Genomic DNA, 24,066 nt, shown 5'->3' with positions numbered 1-24,066 from the left:
GATCCTGACTCGTCCTTCAAAGAGTAGATATATTTTTCTTTTACATTTTTTTTAGAAATTTAATTTTCATATTTGTATTTTTCTTTGTAAACATATTTGTATAAAATAATTTTTAAGTGATTAGTTAGGATATTTGATAATTATTGAATTTTTGATGTTGCATAACTATAATTCTATTGAATTTGTGATGTTGCATAACTATTACTTCTATTTTAGTATAATATATACTATACTTATAAAATTTATAAATTTAGCATATAATTTATCATTGTTTATAATAAAAATTTAACTAAAATTAATTTATAATAATACTATAGTACTAATTACAAAATTAATCAGTGGATTAATTAAAAAATATTTATATTTTTTTAAAAAATTGTTAGATTTTTCTCAAACAGATTTTGTTATTGCTAAAACTAAAATTTAAGTTTACATTTTTTGTTACTAATATCCTTCTAGTTACATAGAAATGTTATACATTAAATAAACTAACGTAAGTAATCAAAAAATATGACTGAATATATGAATCTAATATGACTATTTTGTAGTAGATAAAAATGGTACTTCTCTTTTAATAGAGAAGATGTCCAATTATGCATTTCATTTACTTGTGAGACTATTTTATCAAATTAAATTAATATTAAATACAAATACAATTACAAAAAACTCAAATATATATTGTATTGCAATCTATTTTTTTAAAAACTAAAAACAAATTTTTCTGAAAAACAAAAAAAATATTGCAAGACTATTTTGGGATATTGTATTGCAATATATTTCTGGTTCACTACAGGGATCATTTATGGTACATATTGTATTGCAATATATTTCTGACAAACCAAAAAAATCAGTATATTTAATATTTCAATATAAAGCTTCAATTTGTGTTAATAAATTTATGATTGAAAAGTTAATAATAAAATAGTAATCAAATTCAGACATATTTATAGAAGAAAAGAAATTTACAAACCAACACTATATCTACTTTTGAAGTGCAGATCAGTATCTATAATAGACTAGAATTACAAATAAACGACATACAAACATATGATTATATTTTATAAAATAGATTTTGATTAAGATTTATACATAAATATGATTATAAAGAAAACATATAAATTAAACTGAAAAAAGATATATATATATTATATATATATATATATATATATATATATATATATATATATACTTATCTTGATCAGAATCTGGTAACAATATTAAAAAGTCTCAAATTGAAGTTGGTTTACCCGTCGCTTTTTTCCCTTTGGTTTTGAGTGCACGCTAGCTGTTTTATATTTTTGTGTCACTTGTTAAGTTTCTCCCAATTGTATAGATTTAACCAAAAACCTTGGTTATAGATGTAAATTTTTGTGGGACCTTAATTGTAGTTTGGACTAAACTTAAAATGTAATCAAACCAAATAAATAATCTACAAGTAATTTACAACAGGGGTAAAACTATTATCCAAGATCCCTGTAGTGTAGACCAGACCCTATCGGCTCTGAAAATTCTGGATATCCAGGGTCACAGATTATGGATCCGTATACTAAAATCCTATATCTTGATTTCAAATTAGGATATCTGAATTCTTTATTTTTTTTTAATAATTGTTATACAAACTAAATAGAGCATGAGTTGTCAAGGCACTTAAACGCCCATGTATACCACATTACCATGTAACCCTTCTCGTGTCTCACTGTTTCATACAGCTCCGTATCACACGAGAGAGGTGACTCACGTTCCAGTTCTCGACGCGAAGTGGAGTTGTAATTTCATCTAAGGTAATATCTGACCATTCCTCAATTAATAACGTTGTTTGGTCATTGCTTGAGTTGGCGGGCTTTTAGATTTTTTTTAAAAATTATGCAGAGATATCCTGGCCTCACAAAAGTGGTTCAGACTAGTCACGTGTTGCCACATGTCGGTTATCTGTCCCTGGCGATACCGAAATGTTAATTCCCCAGTGGCCGGGATTCGAATCCATGTGGTGGTACTCACAGCTGTGAGCCCTTTACCACTAGGCTAGAAGCCACCGTTTTTAGATTATTAGGTAAGGAATCGTGAAGCTGATTGAGTAGGTTGTAGTTGGTTTTAGTGTCTGCAAGTTTCTGGTTTCTGATCGACGCTTGTTAAAATGCCACAGAGAACGTAGAATGGTCCAGCAGTAGTTTATTGTTGGCTAATTAAATTTCCCTTAGCAAGTTATAAGGGAACGGTCTCGTTATGGTTACAGAGAAACAAAGAATACCTTTGAGAAACTATACTAAACTGTCCAAGTACCTCCGAGGGAGTCATGATACATCTCCAAGTAATGTATACACCAAAAGCTGTCATTTGGTTCACAAGTTGACTGTGTTACATCTCCACACATCTTCACATGATGCTTCAACTAGATTTTCCCGCAACAAGAAAATCTAGTTAAATAATTTATCCCTTTTATTATATTTTGGTTTTACAAAAAAGAGTTAAATAATTTATGTATTTAACTTTTTTTTGTAAAACCAAATGTAAAAATGTAATATTGTACATTTTCTTATATTATGTATTTTTATTCTAATTTTCTAATTTTTTTTATTTTTTTTAAAATAAATGTAAAAAATATAATATTGTATATTTTCTTATTCTAATTTTAGAATTTATTTGTTTAACTTTTTTATAAATGGTAATATTACATTATACACAGTTACAAAAAAAAATACCACATGGCATCTTTTGAGAGAATTTTGTCCGCTGATGTAGACGCTCCCTGTAGCTTCGAAACTGTACTTTTATTAGTATAGACAAGGGGATAAACATGAATTCATGCCCACAAAGTGAAACTAAGAAGACCCGCTTATCAAACCTCTACCAAAGAAAAATCTGAATTTCATTCCCAATCTTTGAAAGTCATCGCATATCCCTGCTTTGACCTTAACTCTGTTAGAGTCACCCTATTCCGTTAGAGTCACCGTCAACGGTGTTAACACCTCAGCCACGGTTAACTGAAACAGCGTCGTGTTCATCTTGCTTTTTTTTTTAAACTCATAGTTCATCTTGCTTTTTAAGCATTCTCTGTATCGTATCTTGCTTTTTTTTTTTCACAACACTAGAAGTTTCAAAACTTTACATATTTTATGAACCCTGAATCAAACCTAACTTTATCAATGAATAAAAAGTCATCTAAGTCACAAGAATATCAAATTGGGGACCTCAAATTTCCAAAAAAATAAGGAAGAAAACTAACCAATATTTGGGATCAGACATACGCATTTGTTTGTATATACAACTGTACAAAAAAGATCTAATAATATCAAGTAATGATGAATAAAAAGACGAAATTGTAGTGATGAAAAGAGGAAACATATGAGATGTGAATCAAACGATAGTGAGCAGAAAAAGGGAGAAAGTTTTGAGTCGCTTAGGTAACAAGCAAAACAAAGAAGAAGACCTTAGGTAACAGAAAAACAGTTGGAAGAGGACCTTTGATTAAAATCTACAAAATAAGAAGAACAAAGAAGAATAGCAGAGAGAAGCTACAAAGAAGAAAGAAGAATCTGTGAGAAGAAGAAGTAGCTTGAAGCGCAAGAAACGGAGGAACAAGAAGGAGCAATGCAACAACAACAAGAAGTCAAAGATGAGTGGCTTGTGCAACTAGAAGTTACACAATAAGAAAGTAACAATGAACACATACTAAGATGACCTCTCTTCTCTTTCGACAAGAACAAAAACAAACGTGAGAAAGGGTGTGTGTGCGGGCTTACTTTTGGTTGTGCACAAGTGAGAAATAAGCGTTAGTGAGTGAAGATAATAACATGGTGAGTAAGAATAAAAAACACAGAGTGTTCAAGAGAGGAACAATACAGAAAAGAGTAGAATGGAGAGGTCAAGCAACAGAAGAGTGTCAACAAAAACCCTGCAATAGATTATACTTATTTTACTGGAAAAATCTTGACATGTAAAAACTAAAAAGAAAAGTTGAGATTAAGGCACCGAGATAACACAACACGAGCGTAACATAGTCAATTGAGATTGTTCCATCACTAGTGATAGTTTACCGAAATACCAAAACAGAAACACCAACATAGTCAACATAGTCGAATAGCAAAAAAAAAACACACCAACATAGTCAATTTTCGAAAAAAACACTACCAAAGCCACAAACTAACATAACCTTAACTTCATAACTTCACTCCTTGAGATGATTCACCATCAATACTCATTGGCTCCACTCCTTGAGATCCTTCTTGTGAGTTCTGAACTTTCTTCTTCTTGATGGGTCGTGGTTTCAGGGGAACACCTTGATTAGCACACGAAGTTGCATAATGACCAGCCATACTGCAGTGTGAGCAATGCATTACTCGTGAGTGCCTTGTAACCGATTTTCCTTTAGTTGGAGATTCATTGATACCCTTGATTCTTTTTTGAGGCTTTTTCTTCCTACCCTTTGATTTCTTCTCCCTTGGTGGGGCTTCTAGAGATGATTCACCGGTTGCCTTCCAAAACTTAATTCCTCTGACAGGTTTCAACGAGTCTGAATATTGCTTCCGCCAAGTCTCTGTCAAGTACCAATCAGAGACCAAGTTTTCTGTCTTGTAATTCTTCCTATCGTGTACAACGCGAAGTGCATGTCGACAAGGAATACCAGTTAAATCCCACCTCCTGCAGCTACACGTCTTTGTTTTCATATTAACGGAGTAAGAGTTGTTACCCTCAGTCACTTCAAATTCACCAGTAGATCCAGGGTAAATTCGACAATCCTTCCTATACTTTGTCTCCAAAGCAATGACCTTACCAACCTTTTCACTGAACTTTCCCTTATGGTTGGTAGACTTAACTTTCCTAAGATCGATCCGGACCATTGCTTGTCTCCTCATGGTTTCTAACATCTCAACTAATGGCATTGACCTGGCTTTCTCTAGAGTACTGTTGTAAGACTCGGAGTTGTTGTTCAATGCATCTTCACAAGTACATGACGTTCTGAAGAATGCGCGACTACACGTTTCAGGCCTCCTAACCATCAATGCTTCATACACTTCATTGTCGTACTCCTTCAAAGCTTTCAAGTTTGCTTTATAATCAGGCTCGTTGAAACTCTCAACTATCCTCCAAAACAGCTTCTTCATCTGAGGACTCTTGGGGAAATTCTTCTTCAAGTTTCCATAAATGTGTCTAGCACACATTCTATGCTCCACTTTGTGCAATTCTTGATCCACAGCAATTAGTAATCCCTGCATTACCAACATTCTAAGTGAGAAATATGAGAAAATTGGAACTGAGTAATTTATTTTGTAAGAAGAACTCACTTTTTGACGATCAGAAATAAGTGTGAACCCATCACCATTCCCAAGGTTCAAATCCATCTTCAGCTTCTGAATGAACCACACCCAACTCTCAGTATTTTCTACATGAACAACAGCCCAAGCAAGAGGATAAATCTGGTTGTTTGCATCCCTCCCGACGGCCGCTAGTAGTTGTCCTTTTGTTGTTGATTTGAGGAAACAACCATCAATACCAAACACTGGTCGACAGTGTGCTTTCCATGTGTCTTTTAGTACACGGAAACACACATAGAATCGGTCAAATACCTCAAGATCACCTGCTCCAATTACGGTCCTGAGCTCGGTTGTTGCACCTTCATTGGTCCTACACCATTATAGAAAAATTTAGTTGGCATGAATACATATGGAATTTGAAAGGAAAGTTAGATAACTAACGCTAGAATCTCAGCTTCATAATCTTTTATCCTACGATATTGTTCATTGTATTCGTCTTGAATGAGCTCCAACGCTTTATTCTTAGCCTTTCCGCATTGATCAATTGAGGTACTCAACTCATAACGCAGCTGAATTTGTTCTTGAATAACCTTCGGTTTCATTAGTGGATCATTTCGTACTTCATTTAGGAACATCTTAGCAATGATTGTATCAGATAATATCTTGCAACGACCATCCTTGAAACAACTATGCACATCTTGAAAGGTCTTCACCATCCATAGACCCACTAATTCTTCATAAGAACAATATATTCTCCAAGAACACGGGATTTCCCCTTCATCCACTTCGACACCACATTTAGCCTCAGATTTCACTCCTCCCCATCTAGTGAACTGAATATTCCATCCTCCTTGTAAAGCGTACTCCAACACTGCTTCCCTAAACTCTTTAATACCATCAAATACTTGCCTTATATGTAACTCTCCACTGCCTTTCCTCCATCGATCATAAGGATTCCCAGTTTCTTCTTCCTCACAGTCAGAGACAGGAGGAGTATCTTGATAATTTTCATTATCCTGGTCCTCAGAAATCCCAGCCACAACAGATTCAACTCGTCTCTCCTCTTCAAACTCCTTTTCAGAATCGCTTTCTTTGTCACCTCTTCTTTTAGGATCATTGTTGTTTCCTGTGTTAGCCCCATCAACATTGTTACGTTCCTCTCTCGCATCATCAATGCTCTCATGCTCCATGTAAATGTCGATGTATTTATTCCAGTAAGAACTTTGACACATCTTCTGAAAATTATCAGTAACCACACTACCAATTATCTTCAGCTCACTTAAATCTTCATTCTGAAACTTGTACCAGAACCTTTGCCCATATAGTGATATAGGAACTTCTTTCATCAAATCAGTGAACAATTTATGTGGCTGTCCTACAAGGATATGTGAATTGCCTCCATTGTAAGTTACTATACCACCTTCATGAATTTCAAATCTCCCATTAAAGCATACTTGAAAGGTGACGTCCGTATCACTGAAATAATAGCGATAGAAGATTACAAAAAAAAATACAAACTTATTACTTGATAAACTTGACAATCAATAACAATTACCTCATGTTAGGTAAAACCTAATTTGCTTGAGAAAGAAGAAACGACGACACAGTGAATGTTTGAGGACAACGAGAGACTTAATTAGGGTTTCACAATTCTCAAAAGGCTTACTTTATTTTCTCTTACTCAGAATTAGTCTTAAAACGACGCTGTTTCAGTTAACCGTGCTGAGGTGTTAACACCGTTGACGGTGACTCTAACGGAATAAGGTGACTCTAACAGAGTTAAGGTCAAAGCAGGGATATGCGATGACTTTCAAAGATTGGGAATGAAATTCAGATTTTTCTTTGGTAGAGGTTTGATAAAGCGGGTCTTCTTAGTACGTGTATGGAATTTCCAAAGTTTCACTTTGTGGGCATGAATTCGCGTTTATCCCGTATAGACAAGTTGACTGTGTTACATCTCCACACATCTTCACCTGATGCTTCAACTAGATTTTCCCGCAACAAGAAAATCTAGTTAAATAATTTATCCCTTTTATTATATTTTGGTTTTACAAAAAAGAGTTAAATAATTTATGTATTTAACTTTTTTTTGTAAAACCAAATGTAAAAATGTAATATTGTACATTTTCTTATATTATGTATTTTTATTCTAATTTTCTAATTTTTTATTTTTTTTTAAATAAATGTAAAAAATGTAATATTGTATTTTCTTATTCTAATTTTAGAATTTATTTGTTTAACTTTTTTATAAATGGTAATATTACATTATACACAGTTACAAAAAAAAATGTCACATGGCATCTTTTGAGAGAATTTTGTCCGCTGATGTAGACGCTTCCTATAGCTTCGAAACTGTACTTTTATTAGTATAGATTAGGGTTTACCCGGGTTACGCCCGGAACAATTTTAATTTTTCAAATATTTCGTATACAATTACTTCGTTGGATGTTGTATTCCTAACTATAATTTTTTGTGAATTTGTGAATACTTTATATTTATAGTATATGCATAATAAAGAGTTTGAATATTTTTTGAGTTTGAAATTATTTTATTTTACATTGATGAAAACATTTTTTTATAGTTGAATTTTGTTGTTTGTATTTTTTTGTGATAGTTTAACCTTTGAAAGTTGTATATATATTTGAACTCTTATTTCTAATTTTTTATGGGATATAATAAATATTTTCCAACGGAACTTTATATTATATAATCAGAACGTTTGATATTATATATGTTTTTTCTTTTGACTAAAAAGATTTTTTTTCCTATCATTTTGTTTTTGTTTCTGAAAATTGGCTTCCAAATTAACCAAATCAAATGTCAATTAAAAGCCAAAAACATAAACCGGATCTCAATCTCATATCCACATTAACCTAACCAAATCAAGTGTCAATAATCAAAAACATAAACCAGATCTTAATCTCATCTCCAAGTTGACGGAAACGAATCGTGCTCATAAATTAATTTTATATTTTTATCACGTCAAATTTTTCTATTATTTTACAAATCAAATTACAAATCAAAAATAGAATCATGTTTTTAAAGTTTGTTTAAATTTAGTTTCTAACAATATGTCACTTTGATTATTTTTAACAAAGAAGCATCTAACTAATAGTTGTATCCATAATATAAATCTAATTTAGTTTTTCGAATTTTTTTTCACTTTTATACACAATCACATGCAAAAAGTAAAATAATATTATCATAAACTAAGCTTGCCATCATTTGCATTTGTCATGGAAAGTCACTCTGTGTCGATGGCTTGAAAAACCGTTTTTTTTATAACGAATCCTTTTCTCTTCTCTTATGTGTTTGTTTCTTGAAATTTTCCGCGAAAAATCACCAATTTCATACATTCAAATTTTGAATTATGAGATGTGTCAAAAATGGTCTCTCTAATTGAATTAGAGACTTAAAGGTAAGAAAATATTGGTGTAGAGAATCGGTTCAGCGCATAGTTTGAACTTATCCAAACATATTTTTTTTGTATAGAAAATGCTTTTACTATATTTTATGTATAGAAAATGCTTTTACTTATTCTTTATTTTTTTATGTTGTATATTTACTTATTCTAATTTTCTTGCTTTTATATCAAATGATAATATTATAATATATGTTTAATATAGTATTGCTTTTTTAAGATAGATGTGTAATGTAGTTTTTACATTTCTTATATTGTAAATTTACTTATTATTTAATTTTTCTTATATTGTATATTTACTTATTCTAATTGTTTTGCTTTTATATCAAGTTGTAATATTACATAGATGGCTAATGTAATATGTATATTTTTTAGGGGAAATTTCATAACTACACTTTGTGTAGTACCACAATTCAAGTTTACCACCATTTGAGGGACATTTTCACAAATACACTTTTTAGTAGTGTGAAAAAGACTAAATTAACCCTACCCTATCTCTAACATATTACCTCTCTCCGTCGCTACCTTCTTCTCCCTGTCGAGACCATCGTTTCTCTCCTCCGGATCCGTCGTCGTCATCAAAAGTCATCGTCGTCGTCGTCATCGAATCGTCGTAGTCGTCGTCATCAAAAGTCATCGTCATCGTTCCGTTGAGATCTCCGATGAGCTAACACACGGATTCTCTCTCTCACGCAATCGTCATCTCGTCCCTCTCTCACACACCGTGGATCAGATGTCGAATCCTTCTCCTGTTCAAGTTTCCCAGCTGGTATGCGTATATCTCCTTTCGATTTTGTGTATTTCTGAACGAAATCTGAAACAACGAACATTAGTAAACATTTGCTTTTATCCAAAAGGCAAACAAGGTTGATTTGGAGTTCAAGTTGAGATTAAGATTTTGGAATAGCTAGCACTGCACTTTTTACAGAATTATAATCCCTTAAAAATCTGAATTTCTTGATATTGTTAAAAGTACAACTCGACGATTTATAAGTCTTTATAAATAAGAACGATTTAGCAATAGAGGAGTAGTGTATATTACTTCTAGTGTTGAGATGTAGTGTCTATTACTTGCAGTGTTGAGATTAAGATTTTGGAATAACGAACACTGCATTTTTTACAAAATTATAATCCCTTATAAATCTGTATTTCTGGATATTGTTAAAAAGTACAACTCGACGATTAATAAGTTTTTATAAAGAATAACGATTTAGCAATAGAGGAGTAGTGTCTATTACTTCTAGTGTTGAGATGTAGTGTATATTACTTGCAGTGTTGAGATTAAGATTTTGGAATAGCGAACACCACATTTTTTACAGAATTATAATCCCTTATAAATCTGGATTTCTGGATATTGTTAAAAATACAACTCGACGGTTAATAAGTCTTTATAAAGAAGAACGATTTAGCAATAGAGGAGTAGTGTCTATTACTTCTAGTGTTGAGATGTAGTGTATATTACTTGCAGTGTTGAGATTAAGATTTTGGAATAACGAACACTGCATTTTTTACAGAATTATAATCTCTTATAAATCTGGATTTCTGGATATTGTTAAAAGTACAACTCGACGATTTATAAGTCTTTATAAAGAAGAACGATTTAGCAATTGAGTAGTAGTGTCTATTACTTCTAGTGTTGAGATGTAGTGTCTATTACTTGCAGTGTTGAGATGTTTATGTTTAGACCATTACTAAAAATATTAACAAACATAGTATTAAGGTTTGGGAATATGAAAGCACGAACATTGTTGTAATGATCCCACATCTTTTATATTGTTTATAGATCAATTTTAATTAGTATTTGAAGTTTGAAGATTAAAAATTTAGAAGAGATTGAAGGAGTTGTGGAAGTCGGAGCTCGCCGTATCTTCAGAAGCAAACAAGTGTTGATTGACGTGTTCCAAGCAAGGCTTATCTCCTTGACGTGTGTCTCATCTCACCGCTTTCATTACGTTTTTATTTTCTTATGTTGACCTTTGTTCTGTTGCCCAAAAAAATGTTGACCTCTGTTTCAATTTGGCCTTTTTTAAACTGTGCCAATTTATGTTTTTATGCCAATAAGAGTATATAAAATCATTTATAAGACTTTATAAATCGTTTATAAGAATTTACAAATAATTTATAAGATTTTATAAACCACATATAACTTATATGATATAAGGGTTTAGAAGTTCTCGTAACTTCTTAGTGTTTCAGGTGCTTGATTCTTCCTGATTTGAAGAGAATTTGGTTTTTGTTTCTATAATTGGGAATGATTCAAGTGGTTTTGATTTCGATTTTGTGTAGCATGATTTTGATGGAATCCAAATCATGTTGTTCGTCGGTAATCTCAATCCAATCGTCCAAGGTTATTATTTTCTCTGTTTTTCACTCATTATTGAACTTTGACTTTTGGCTTTTGTATATGAAATTTAAATACATGCCAAGAAGTTAGTATTAACTTTGGTCTCTGATTTGGAATGGAGCAGGATCGATGATGAACATGGAGGAATCATCAAAGAGAAGACCTTTCTATTGCTCCCCTGACGATCTTCTCTATGACTACGACTATTATGACGAGCAAACACCGGACAACCCTACTCATGAACAGGTTTTTAGTTTTCTGTTTTTATGTATCTGGTAGTTGAGAAAGAGTATTCTTAATTGAAAAATTATTATTGATGATTTCAAAGGTACCTCTACTGGAGAAAAGCTTCGAGACAGAGAACAAGCTGGAGCCAGAGCGCAAGACTCAGCTTGCCAAGATGCTTGGTCTTCAGCCTAGGCAAGTTTCCGTCTGGTTTCAAAACCGGCATGCTCGTTGGAAAACCAAGCAGCTCGAGAGAGACTTCAATCTCCTAAAGTCCTCTTATGACCAACTCCTCTCTAACTACGACTCCATCCTCAAGGACAACCATCTCCTCAGATCATATTAAAACATTACTGATCATAATTAACTCCCCTTTATTTATAAAAGTTCATAAATTAATTCATATGGTGTTTATACAAAAAATTATAAGAGTTTATAAATCAATTTGTTTTCAATTTTCAAGAGAGCTTCTCCATTGTATTATTAGAGATATGTAGGTTTAGAAATCAACTAAAAGAGTATATAACCATTGAAAAAGCCTTATAAAACAATTTATAATGGTTTGTATAATAACTTATAAGGGTTTATAAGAGTATGTAAATAATTTATAAGAGTTTATCAAAATAATTTATAAAGTTTATACACAAATATCAAACAATTTATAAGGATATGTAAAATTATTTGTAAGATTAAATAAACCATTAATAGGCATATAAAACAAGTTATAAAATCTATATACCATTTATATATGTTTATAAGAAAGTTATGAAAGTTTATAAATAATTTATAAGGGGTATGTATACTATTGATAAGGGTTTATAAAAAATTTATGAAAAGTTATATTCAATTTATAAGGGTTATTATAAAATTTGTATAGGTTTATAAATCAACTAAAAGAGTCTATAACCATTTAGAAAACCTTATAAACAATTTATAATGATTTGTATAATAATTTATTAGGGTTTATAACAATAAATTATAAAGTTTATACACCATTATAAAGGATTATAAAATAATTTATAAAGGTATGTAAAATTTCTGAAGCGGTGGAGCCTTGCTTGTTGTCCGCATGTGCCTTAGAATCTGCCACGTTTATAAATTATTTATTAACCCTTTATTTATAATAAATTATAAATTATTTATAATGGGGTATAATTTATAAATACTTATAAAGTCACTATAAATGATTCTTAGTCTTTTATAAGGCTTTATATATTACAAATACTATTTTAAAGAGTACCTTTATAAAACTCAGATATACTAGTTTCATGAAGAGATTACATAACTTATAACCCCTGATAAACCTTTATAAAACTCAGAAAATACTAGTTTTATGAAGAAATTATATAACTTATAACCTCTTAAAAACCGTTATAAAACTCAGATAAACTAGTTTCATGAAGAGATTATATAACTTATAATCCCTTATAAACCCTTATAAAACTCAGATATACTAATTTCATGAAGAGATTACATAACATATAAACCCTGATAAACCTATATAAAACTCAGAAAATACTAGTATTATGAAGAGATTATATAACTTATAACCCCTTAAAACCCTTATAAAACTCAGATATACTAGTTTTATAAGATATTATATAACTTATAACCCATTATAAACCTTTATAAAACCCAGATATACTAGTTTCAAGAAGAGATTATATAACTTATAACCCCTTATAAACCTCTATAAAACTCATATATAGTAGTTTCATGAAGAGATTATATAACTTACAACCCCTGATAAACCTTTATAAAACTCAGAAAATACTAGTTTCGTGAAGAAACACTTATTACAAGAGATTTATATGTCTTTATAAAGATACACCAGATGATCAGATCAAACATTTTCATGGCTTTTACTTCTCCACAAAGTTACAAAGCCTCCGCTGCAAACACACAACATAAACTGTTAAAATTAAACAATCTCTGAATCAAGAAGACAAAGAGAAAACTTCATTTACACACCTGAAAAGATGAAACAAGCTCAGGCACTTGTAGAATGGATGAAGCAAACATCAACTCAACGATGAAATCAATAGCAGGTCGACAAGAATCATGAGCACAAACAGAGTCAACACAAGTTGAAACCTCCAAAGGAAATGGCTTTAACCGCCCAGTGTACATACAACTCAGGAAATAAACGAAATCTTGATACCCAACCGCTCCATAAGTTTATGCCTGAATATGAATCCTGAGATGAAAAGAATCAGAAGCAAACTTAGATACAAACCACTAAAGCGTCACAAAAATCATATGTTTCTCTTTTAAGTAAAAGTTACTTGGAGAGTACAACTCTCAACTTCCTTGAACATAGCACATAACACTGTCCATAAAGCCTCTTTATTTCATGACTTCGTTAAACCATAACTTCAGATATGAAATTGCAAGTTAATGTGTTGTTCTAATTTCTATCAAAAGACACAAAAAACTAAAACGATCTTCTGTATAGTTGTAAAGGAACAAAGGAAGTACCCAGTAGCTGGTTGAATCAACGACGCCTAGAAAACCAGTGACAGATTGCTGACCACTGCCGGATCCGTACGGCACATCGTGAGAGTGCAGACGAAACTTAGTCTTCTCGTGGATCAGCTTAATCGCACTTACATACGTTATCTATCGCACACCATCACAACCACCAAAGACATTAAAAATCTCAATTCCGAATCTAAATCAAGAAGATCACCTAATCGATACAATGTATAACACACCTCGACGCCTTCGGCGGCGAGAACGGCGAACAGCTCTGGCTCGATCAGGTGAGAATTCTCCTTCCTCATCTCCTCGATTATACTCCAAACGGCTCCGAACCGCTGCATCTTGCTTATGATTTTTGTCATCAATCTGTACTGCTCGATGTGAGCTCTCGGAATGACGATACGGCTTGGACTTGAGGAGATGGCGCGAGATGGAAGCAGCAGAGGTTAGGGCGGATGAACGGAGGACACAACCCGAGCTCAGAGACACAGAACGGCCATGGTCGCAGATGAAGCTTGGTGACTGCAAGGAAGAAGATGAAGTCGTACTCTTCTCTTCGTCAAATGTGATTTCGTCGGTGGTTTTAGATTTAATTAATTAGGGACATAGTGGTCATTTTGCTATTAAAAATCTAGTGGTATAGTTGGTTAATGTATAATTGAAAAGTGGTACCTTGAAAGTGGTATTATAGGTAATTTCCCTATTTTTTATATTTCATATTTAATTATTTATTTTACTAAATATTTTCAAATATATATTTAATGTAGTTTTTCTATTTCTTATATTGAAAATTTACTTATTTTTATCTTGTATATCTACTTATTCTAATTTTCTTTCTTTTATATCAAATTGTAATATTACAATAGATTTTTAATGTAATATTGATATTTCTTTTATTGTATATTTACTTATTATTTATTTTTCTTTATATTTCATATATATTTATTTTTTAATTTTTAATAATGTCACATGGGCATATTTTGGGAAATATTACATTTAGTTTTTTTGGAAATAATAAAAATGTAAAACTAAATGTAAAAAATGTAATACTACTATTTCTTATATTTTATATTTTCTTATTCTAATTTTTGAATATATTTATATAATTTATAAATATAAAATGGTAATAATACATTATGGACAGTTTAATGTAATATTTTTTAAATTTTATATTTTTTAAAAAATAATATTTAGTAATAGTGACATGTGACATATTTCTCACAAAATTTTTTCGATGATGTGGACGTTCCCTCGAGCCTCAAAAGCTCTTTTTTTATTAGTAGGGATTTTATATCAAATGATAATATTATAATATATGTTTAATATATTATTGCTTTTTTAAGATATGTGTGTAATGTAGTTTTTACATTTCTTATATTGTAAATTTACTTATTATTTAATTTTTCTTATATTGTATATTTACTTATTCTTATTGTTTTGCTTTTATATCAAATTGTAATATTACATAGATGGCTAATATAATATGTATATTTTTTATATTTGATATTTAATTATTATTTATTTTACTAAATATTTTCAGATATATATTTAATGTAGTTTTTCTATTTCTTATATTGAAAATTTACTTATTTTTATCTTGTATATCTACTTATTCTAATTTTTTTTCTTTATATCAAATTGTAATATTACAATAGATTTTTAATGTAATATTGATATTTCTTTTATTGTATATTTATTATTATTCATTTTTCTTATATTTCATATTTATTTATTTTTTTAATTTTTAATAATGTCACATGGCATATTTTGGGAAATATTACATTTAGTTTTTTTGGAAATAATAAAAATGTAAAACTAAATGTAAAAATGTAATACTACTATTTCTTATATTTTTTATTTTCTTATTATAATTTTCGAATTTATTTATTTAATTTATAAATATAAAATGGTAATAATACATTGTGGACAGTTTAATGTAATATTTAATAAATTCTATATTTTTAAAAAAATAATATTTAGTAATAGTGACATGTGACATATTTCTCATGAAATTTTTTCGATGATGTGGACGTTCCATAGAGCTCATTTTTATTAGTAGGGATTTAATTATTATTCATTTTCTTTATATTTTATATTTACTTATTATTTTTATTTTTAATAATGTCAGCTGGCATCTTTTCAAAAATATTACATTTAGTTTTTTTTTGGAAATAACAAAAATGTAAACTAAATGTAAAAATGTAATACTACCATCTCTTATGTTGTATATGTTTTTACTCTAATTTTCGAATTTATTTATTCAACTTTTAAATATAAAATGGTAATAATACATTATGGACATTTTAATGTAATATTTCTTATATTATATATTTTTTTAAAAATAATAATAGTCACATGTGGCATTTTTTGGAGAATTTTTTAACGCTAATGTGGACTCTCTATGGAGCCTCAAAATATCTCTTTTATTAGTTATTTAACTCTTTTTTTTGTAAAACTAAATGTAAAACTGTAATATTGTATATTTTCTTATATTACGTATTTTTATTCTAATTTTCAAATTTGTTTTTAATCTTTTTGTAAAAACAAATGTAAAAATTGTAATATTGTATATTTTCCTATTCTAATTTTAGAATTTATTTGTTTTACTTTTTGTTATAAATGGTAATATTACATTATAGACAGTTACAAAAAAATGCCACATGGCATCTTTCGAGAGAATTTTGTCCGCTGATGTGGACGCTCTCTGGAGCCTCAAAATGCTACTTTTATTAGTATAGATAGATGTGTAAACTAAAATATCTGTATATTTAGTTGTATTTGATTTAAATTGTGTTTTTTGGTATTCACATGATATCCTTCTAGATATTAAAAGAGAAGTACATTTGCCACATGTCGTTTATACAGAGCTTCTCAACCGAAGTCTAGCGATTCTATTGGTTGATTTTTTTTAATTTCTTTTTTGATTTATTTTTATGGTCGAGATGCTAATAGGAAAGTAACACTAATTGTTAATCTCATTAATTATAACTTGCGTAAAAATAATAATAGATACGTGTATTAATAAGTTTCCTTATTACAAATTCGGTAAACCATTTATTCTTGATGTCGATCATTTATTACATGTCTTAGTGACATAATACGATTTCTATCTAATTTGAAAACTTATTTTTATAAACATATCTTACTTATAGTGATTACTTTGCGCAATTATTACATTATTACTTGCACAAGAATATTAATAAATACATGTATTAATAAGTTTTCTTATTACAAATACCGTAAACCATTCACTCTTGATGTCGACTATTTATTACATTGCTTAATGGCATTTAAAGATTTGTATCTAATTAGGAAATTTATTTTTATTAACTTATCTTAATAATATTGATTACTTGCGTAAGTTTCACATTATATCATATGCATATCATTTTATGACAATACAAATTTAATAGATGCGAATGTCGAGGTCTTCAAACACAAACATTCTTCTCTTTTTTAATGACAGCACAAACATTCTTATTTGGGCTTATTGCAAAAGTGACTCAAAACTTGAATTCAAACAGAAAACTAACCTTTTCTTTTGACTCATTTTTTTTTTGAGTTTTTAACCCCACATCTGCATTTTATCTACGAAAATGCCATTAACCCTTTTTTTTTTTTTTTTTCGAAAATGGCTTCTTTACTGTCTCAACCTCATTTTCTTCAAGTATTTACAATATTGCCACTGCCATGAATAGTGGGAACAACCTTGTACGAACTGTTTGGAGCTTTTAATGCCCTTTAATGCACGTAAATCTCTTTACACTCTCTCTGTTTCAATTGTTATGAACTAAAAACAACATTTCTTTCACTTTCTCTCCATATTCATCCAAAAAACTGAAGCTTTTGATTCAAAATTGTTTGGAGCCATATTTCTTTCGTTTTGACTTACGGTTGCTTTCGTTTGAGGTTCTGGGTGGTTGGAGAAGACCCTGTGTGCAAACAAAGTCATCTCACCTAGTTGAAGGTACGAATTTGAATTTTTTTCAAAATCTGTTCGCGTAGAAGACTTACAAGTAAGTCATCTGTATGTAGAAGACTTACTGATGAGTCTTCTGGTCAAACGGACGACTTAAACTAAGTCGTCCAGCTTTGTTTGGTGAAAAAAAACAGTCCAGACGACTTATATATAAGTCGTCTACGAGAAACAGGCTAGTTTTGCATTTGACCGAATCGTGTCAGATCTTTGACTATTTCTGGACGACTTATAATTCAGTCGTCTCTCGGAAAGTTAAAATTTCAATATTTTATTAAACTAGACGACTTACGTGTAAGTCGTCTTAGGTTAGTTTTGTAGTTGAAAAATAAAACTTCATAATTTAATTTTTATTAGACGACATAATATAAAGTCGTCCCGTCAGAAGACTTAATTTAAAGTCGTCCGGGGAAAGCAAAGTCGTCCAGAATTTTTCCCAATTAAGTCGTCCAAACCTTGCTTATCCCGGACGACCTTAAATTAAGTCGTCTAGCTGGACGACTTTTAGTTAAGTCGTCTGGAGAAAGTTAAATTTCAAGTTTTATTTTTCAATTACAAAACTAACCTGGGACGACTTACGTGTAAGTCGTCTAGTTTGAATAAAATATTGAAATTTTTACTTTCCAGAGACGACTGATTTATAAGTCGTCCAGAAATAGTCAAAGATCTGACACGATTCGGTCAAATGCAAAACTAGCCCGTTTTTCGTAGACGACTTATATATAAGTCGTCTGAATTTTTTTTTTTAACAAACAAAGCCGGACGACTTAGAATTAAGTCGTCCCTTTTAATTTTCAATTGCAAAAGTGACCTCTTTAGACGACTTACCTTTAAGTCTTCTGGACGACTTAAATCTAAGTCGTCTGCGATAATGTTTGTTGAACTTCTTCATTTTCTCTATGTTTACTAATGTGTTTTATTTTGAATATTTGCAGATGATTTTTAAGTTACATGCAGTGTATGGAGAATGGTTGTTGAGAGATTTCCGTTGGGATTTTGTGGTTGATGATCTCAAAGGAGCAAGATTGTTTTTATTGAATGAAGATTCAACACATGCTGAACTTGTTGCAATGGCTCAAGAAGATTATAACCTGGACATGAGATCAGTGACTGTGGAGATTAGCTACTCATTACCAGCAGAAATGATGATGACTCCAAGCAGTCCTCCCATTCATGTTACAAGTGATAGACAAGTTCGAAACTTGCTCGAGATACTCAAAACGCATAGAGTATGTCTTTGTGTATCAAGCCGCAGCAAGGTGGAAACGGTTTCAGAGAAAAGAGAAGAAGCTGGTGATAATGATGAAGCTGGTGAATGGGAAGAAGATGTTGGTGATAATGATGAAGCTGGTGAATGGGAAGAAGATGTTGGTGATAATGATGAGGCTGATGAATGTTTTGAAGATGTTGGTGATAATGAGTCTGTTGAAGATGAAAATCAAGATGGGGAGGAGGAAAATGGGGAGGAGGAAAATGGGGAGGAGGATGCTGATAACACTATTGTTGGTGAAACGGATCAGAATGGTGGGGATTACAGTCTTTATGGAAAGGTTCTAGATGAGGACGAGGAAGATGATGATAATATTTGTTTTGAAGAAATTGAAAAGACATATGCTAAGACAAATGCTATTGAAGGAGGAAAATCGGATTGTACCAGCATCTATGTCAACCAGAGTTTTGTTAGCAAGGATGCACTGCTTTCAGAGCTGCGGTTGACAGCAGTGAGGGGTAGGTTTTCTTTCAGAATATACAAATCAACAAAAACTCTCCTTGTGGCAATATGTCGGGTTAGCGGTTGTGGATGGAAGATCAGAGCGAGTGTGAAACATGGGTCAAACACGTTTTGGGTAACAAAGTATGTGGAAAAACATTTATGCTCAATTGGAGACCGAATCGCTCAGCGGAGACACTGTACTCCAAAGTATGTTGGTAGTCTTTTCATTGATCGTGTTGGGATCATTGATGGGATAACTCCACAGCATATCACTGATGCAATGAAGAACATGTTTGGCATGACGCTTGATTACACCACTTCATACAGAGCACTGTTATATGCACAGAAATTGGTGAGAGGATCAGCAGAAGAAGGGTATTCGCGTCTGCCTTCATATCTCGAGCAAATCTCCATTGCAAATCCTGATTCTATCACGTCTTCCAGCCATGCTTTGGATGTCCGGAGTTTTTGATACCACCAAGTTGGTGATGTACGTGGTTTGTCCTCTTCCTTAGTGAAATAATCACTGCAAACAAAAAAGCAATCAGTTTTGGTAGACTAAATCAAGCTATTATGGGTAAAGCAATCACTTACGGATCAGTTTTCAACCAATCAGCGAGCTCCTTCATCTTAGGTCTGTTTAGTGTGGGAAATGGATTATACTTTCCCACTCTAAGGAGTTTCCTTCTCTCTGCCGTATAAGGAGATATCTGCGTGGGAGCAGGTTTCTTCGTTCGTTCACTCCTTGCACGCACAGAAGCAGTGGGAGCTGTTTGGTCCAATACAACCAGGCTCGGTTCTGAAGCTGAAGCTGGATCGGTGGAAGCGAAGCTCGGTTGTTGATCGTTGGAAGCGAAGCTCGGTTGGTCAGTGGAAGTGAGAGGAACAATCTCTTTGGAGGTGACACCATCTGCTTTATCCTCCGGCAAGATCTTATATACCGAGATCGCCTCATCTGCTGTATCCTCCGGCAACAATCTCTGCAATAAAGAGAACAAGTTAACCCTGGACGACTTAAATAAAAGTTGGAGAGGATTTGGTTCCAGCTGGAGTTCAGACGACTTATTTGTAAGTCTTCTGGAGGTTTTCCAGCTGGACGACTTACAAATAAGTCGTCTGGAAGGTTTTCCAGCTGGAAAACCTTCCAGACGACTTATTTGTAAGTCGTCCAGATGGAAAACCTTCCAGACGACTTATATATTTACAAATCTATACAAAGACCAGACGACTTAAAGATTTGATATTAACCTCTTTGGCAGAGGAGAAGGCTGTTTCTTTTGTGGAGAAGGCTTTTTCGTTTGAGGAGCAGGCTGTTTCGTCTGAGGAGCAGGCTGTTTAGTTTGAGGAGCAGGCTGTTTCGTTTGAGGAGCAGGCTGTTTGTTTAGTTTGAGGAGCAGGCTGTTTAGTTTGAGGAGCAGGCTGTTTAGTTTGAGAGTAGGCTTTGCCTTTTGAGGAGCAGGCTGTCTGGTGGGAGGAGTAGGATGATTGGTTTGAAGTGGAGGCTGATCCTTTTGAGGAGTAGTCTGTTTGTTTACTAGCCCCGGTTCTGGGCTTGTGGGGTAGGGTGTTTTTTACTAACCCCGGTTTCTGGGGCTTGAGGGTAGCCTGATTGGTGACACCAACCTCTTCTCCACAGCTTCCAATCTATCGGAGATCTTCCTAATCTCCCTGATGCACTTCTTAAACCCCTCTTTCATCATGTCACCTAAGTCCTTGAACATGTTTTCTAACTCCTCTCTGGTCACCCAACTAGCCTCTTCTCTAGCCTCTTCTGTAGCCTCTTCTGTAGCCTCTGTAGGAGCCTCTTCTCTAGCCTCTTTAGGAGCCTCTTTAGGAGCCTCTTTACGAGCTTTCTTCCGAGGTCTCTGATTGTCTTCCTCCACCTCCTCCACAACCATCTCTTTGGCTCTTTTCGATGGAGTCACAAACTTGGGTTTTGTACCAGTGACTTCCCAGCAATCCATGGTCCACTTCCACGGTCTCCGATCATACATCACTTTAATGATGTTCTCCGCGGGCACGTCATCAACCTCAGAGTCCCATTTTGGCCACATTTCACTAATGTCCTTCTCAACAAAGTTGATCACGCGGTCTCTGCAGTAAATAGAAGAAGAATCGAGTTAGATATTTGAAACAAAATACTAAATAGACGACTTAATTATAAGTCGTCAACTAAGTCGTCCAGCTGGACGACCTTCCAGACGACTTATTATAAGTCGTCTACTAAGTCGTCCAGCTGGACGACCTTCCAGACGACTTAATAAGTCGTCTACTAAGTCGTCCAGCTGGAAGACCTTCCAGACGACTTATAATAAGTCGTCTACTAAGTCGTCCAGCTGGAAGACCTTCCAGACGACTTATAATAAGTCGTCTACTAAGTCGTCCAGCTGGAAGACCTTCCAGACGACTTATAATAAGTCGTCTACTAAGTCGTCCAGCTGGAAGACCTTCCAGACGACTTATAATAAGTCGTCTACTAAGTCGTCCAGCTGGAAGACCTTCCGGACGACTTAATTAAGTGAAGATGGAAAGGTACCTGACTCAAGATAGCAGCTTTCATGAATCTGCGGCCTCTGCTGCCGTCGTAAGCCAGAATCGGTGGAGACGGACTGTTTGCTCTGGGTAGACCAATACTAGCACCCAATCCCGGAATAGCTTCGTACGCCCAGACCTGAAGAACTTGTATAAAGCCATCCACGGTGTAACAGCCAGTAATATCTTTGTTCCACAAAGAGTCCATCAGCACCTTAAACGCGACTCTCCCCCATGGATAATTCTCAAACCTTTCTAAATCCATCACTAGCCTTGCGAGAGTAGCTCGTGTAGCGCTTGAGAACTTTTTCCCTTCAATGAATCCAGTGAAGATGGAAAGGTACGCGAGTCGCTTGCGATCTTCCCTGGACCAATCCCCGCATCTCTTCAGTGCTGCTATTATCTGATCAGTACTTGGCCCAGCTTCCCGATGAACTCCCATCATCTCCCAGAAAGAAACCATCTGTGGGGTAACTTCACATTCTGGTGTCTCAAGGTCCTCGATGTAGTCGCAGTTTAGACCAGTGATGTTTTCAAACTCTAACAGTGAAAACCTCGCAGGTTCTGGACCAACGAGACACCACATCTCGTACTTCTTCTTAATGTCCAGCTTTAAACCGAGCAAGTGGTGAACCAGCCTTGAAGCCCAACCAAATCCCTGCTCCTTGAACTTGATGAAAACTCCCAATCTCGACTCCTTGAGCTCTTCAAATTCAGCATCAGTGAGAGCTTCCCTAAGAGCAGTATGCAACTTCGTGTTATCCGTATGATACGAAATGCTATTGTGGGGTTCTGGCTCTTCCCCTGTGTTATAACCTACGGGGGAGTTCTGGAATATCCATCCTTTTTGTCTGCAAAATAATCAAAGACAACAATAGAAGTCAGAACACAGCTAAATCAATCACGCCTTAATTGTTACTCCAGACGACTTAGTAGACGACTTAAATATAAGTCGTCTAGAAAGTCGTCCAACTGGACGACTTAGTTGACGACTTATATTTTAAGTCGTCTGGAAAGTCTTCCAAATGGACGTACTAAGTCGTCCAGGTTGAAGACTTTCCAGACGACTTACTTACAAGTCTTCCAGTAGAAAAATTTCAAGCGGACCTTGATTAGTCGCAGAAGGAGTTCGTGTACTCGTCATTGTGGTTATAGATCTGAAAAAATAAACGTGAAACGTGAGGAATGAGTAAATTGAAAGAGACAACGTTTTATGTTCATCTTTTCCACGAGTTTGATGACTTACCGGCTTAGGTTTACAGAGAAACGGCGCTACGTTTACAGAGAAGAAGCGGCGGCGCTAGGGTTTAGAAGAAGCGGCGGCGCTAGGGTTAGAAGAAACGGCGGTGCTAGCTGTGTTAGAGTAAGCGGCGGTGAGAACGTTGGTGAGCACGGTGGCGAGGGCGACGGTTGTTCGGAATAGTGGAAGCGGGGGCGCTAGGGGTTTAGAGGAATCGGCGGCGCGCTAGGGTTAGAGAAGAAGCTGCGGCGACAACGGTGAGATGAAGTGAGATAGATAGCCGACGTGAGAACGATGGTTGTTCGGAAATAGTGGGAATTCGAATCGCCTTTGATATCGCCGGTGAGAGAGAACTGTTAGGTTTCTGTTCGCGAAATGAAAAAAAAAAAAAATCACCTTATATTATTGGGTAATAATCCGGTTAGCTTTAAAAGTACATTGGTAAACTTTAAGGTTTCGTGTTTAGACGACTTATTCTGGTGATAATAATGTATCAGCGACCTGACTATATTTATCGTCTCTGAACAGAGACTAAAATTAAGTCGTCCAATACCCTAAAATGAACCCCTAAACTAAAATGACTAAATTAACTTACTAACCACGTTATAAAATCAAATTATACTTCAATAGTGTTTACTATACACAGAAACGAACACGCCTAGGTAATTTTAAAAATTTTCAAAAACGGTTTTAATGCTTTCCAAAATCTAACCCTAAGACACTACAATACTACAATTGTTGATGAAACATAAACTAAAGAATATCATGACTCACTACTTTCACTCATCTGGCTGAAAACAATTGAAATTTGTTATATATTAATTTATATCTCTTTAACATATGTTAATTACATAATTCCAAATTTTTCACTTATCAATATA

General features: G+C 33.4%; 2 protein-coding genes across 2 annotated transcripts; one reads left to right on the top strand and one right to left on the bottom strand.

Moving 5' to 3' along the window:
* Positions 1 to 3,975: 3,975 nt before the first annotated feature.
* LOC130496932 (uncharacterized) lies at positions 3,976 to 6,929 on the bottom strand. Its single transcript, XM_056989649.1, has 4 exons — positions 6,808 to 6,929; positions 5,694 to 6,728; positions 5,283 to 5,622; positions 3,976 to 5,207 (listed from the first exon to the last, which is right to left on the bottom strand). The coding sequence occupies exons 1-4, from the start codon at positions 6,810 to 6,812 to the stop codon at positions 4,158 to 4,160; spliced, it is 2,430 nt and encodes an 809-aa protein (XP_056845629.1). The 5' UTR covers positions 6,813 to 6,929; the 3' UTR covers positions 3,976 to 4,157.
* A 2,477-nt stretch (positions 6,930 to 9,406) lies between these two features.
* Positions 9,407 to 11,588, top strand: LOC130495804 (homeobox-leucine zipper protein HAT5-like). Its single transcript, XM_056987322.1, has 4 exons — positions 9,407 to 9,442; positions 10,960 to 11,020; positions 11,142 to 11,263; positions 11,346 to 11,588. Exons 1-4 carry the CDS (start codon positions 9,407 to 9,409, stop codon positions 11,586 to 11,588), a joined length of 462 nt encoding a protein of 153 aa, XP_056843302.1.
* Positions 11,589 to 24,066: the final 12,478 nt, after the last annotated feature.

Source organism: Raphanus sativus, chromosome 6 (assembly GCF_000801105.2).
Source record: "Raphanus sativus cultivar WK10039 chromosome 6, ASM80110v3, whole genome shotgun sequence".
Classification (NCBI taxonomy): domain Eukaryota; kingdom Viridiplantae; phylum Streptophyta; class Magnoliopsida; order Brassicales; family Brassicaceae; genus Raphanus; species Raphanus sativus.
Note: the sequence above shows the minus strand (reverse complement) of the source record. Positions and strands in the feature narration are given on the sequence as shown.